Here is a 696-nt window from a genome sequence, read left to right on the forward strand (position 1 = left end):
GCCCCACAGCCCGTAGCGCTGCTCGCAAACCTCCAGCTTCTCCTCCGGCGAACAGAGGGCCTCCAGGGCCTCCCCGCTGGCCCTCCAGGGGCCCCCCACGAGGGGGGGCCCCCCGGGGGGCCCCCCGGGGCCCCGCTGCTGCTGCTGCTGCTGCTGCTGCTGCGCGTCCCAGGCCGTGTACGCTGCTGCCAAAGCCTCCGCAAAAGCCGGAAGGAGGGGCCCTAAAGCAGCTTTTAAAGATTTGAATTTTGGGAAATTCAAAAAGAGATTTATTTTCAAAATCCAAGACTTGTCTGTTGTCTTGGGGGCCCCCTTGAAGAAGCTGAGGCGCAGCGAAGTTTGCTGCTGCTGCGCGCGCTTTGCTGCTTGCTGCTGCTGCAGCAGCGCAGCAGCAAACAGCGCCCGCTCTCTGCGCAGAGCCCCCGCCAGGAAGCTGCGGGCGAAAATGTAATGAGTCAAAATGAAGCGGAGAGCCAGGAACGAAGCAGCAGCAGAATTGGATTTCAATTTCGAATTTAAATTTGAATTTAGATTTAATTTCAAATTCGATTTTGAATTCAAATTTAAATTCAAATTCGATTCTGCTTCCACTGACACCGCGCGGCCCATCGCCCGCACGGCGCTCAGCTCCAGCGCAGCCTGAGACGGACACCCACAGCGCTGCTGCTGCTGCTGCTGCTGCTGCTGCTGCTCCTG

The 696-nt window shown here is 58.3% G+C and overlaps 1 protein-coding gene across 1 annotated transcript in view; it reads right to left on the reverse strand.

The window, feature by feature from the left end:
• ETH_00037365 (uncharacterized protein) overlaps positions 1–696 on the reverse strand; it is a gene marked incomplete at both ends in the record, with an annotated part of 3,832 nt that overhangs the window by 766 nt on the left and 2,370 nt on the right. The window contains one exon of the mRNA XM_013375966.1: positions 31–639. Coding sequence (XP_013231420.1) covers positions 31–639 — 609 coding nt within the window. The remainder of the gene's footprint in view (positions 1–30; positions 640–696) is intronic.

Source organism: Eimeria tenella, genomic scaffold (assembly GCF_000499545.2).
Source record: "Eimeria tenella Houghton genomic scaffold, Eth_scaff3034, whole genome shotgun sequence".
In the NCBI taxonomy this organism is placed as follows: Eukaryota; Apicomplexa; class Conoidasida; order Eucoccidiorida; family Eimeriidae; genus Eimeria; species Eimeria tenella.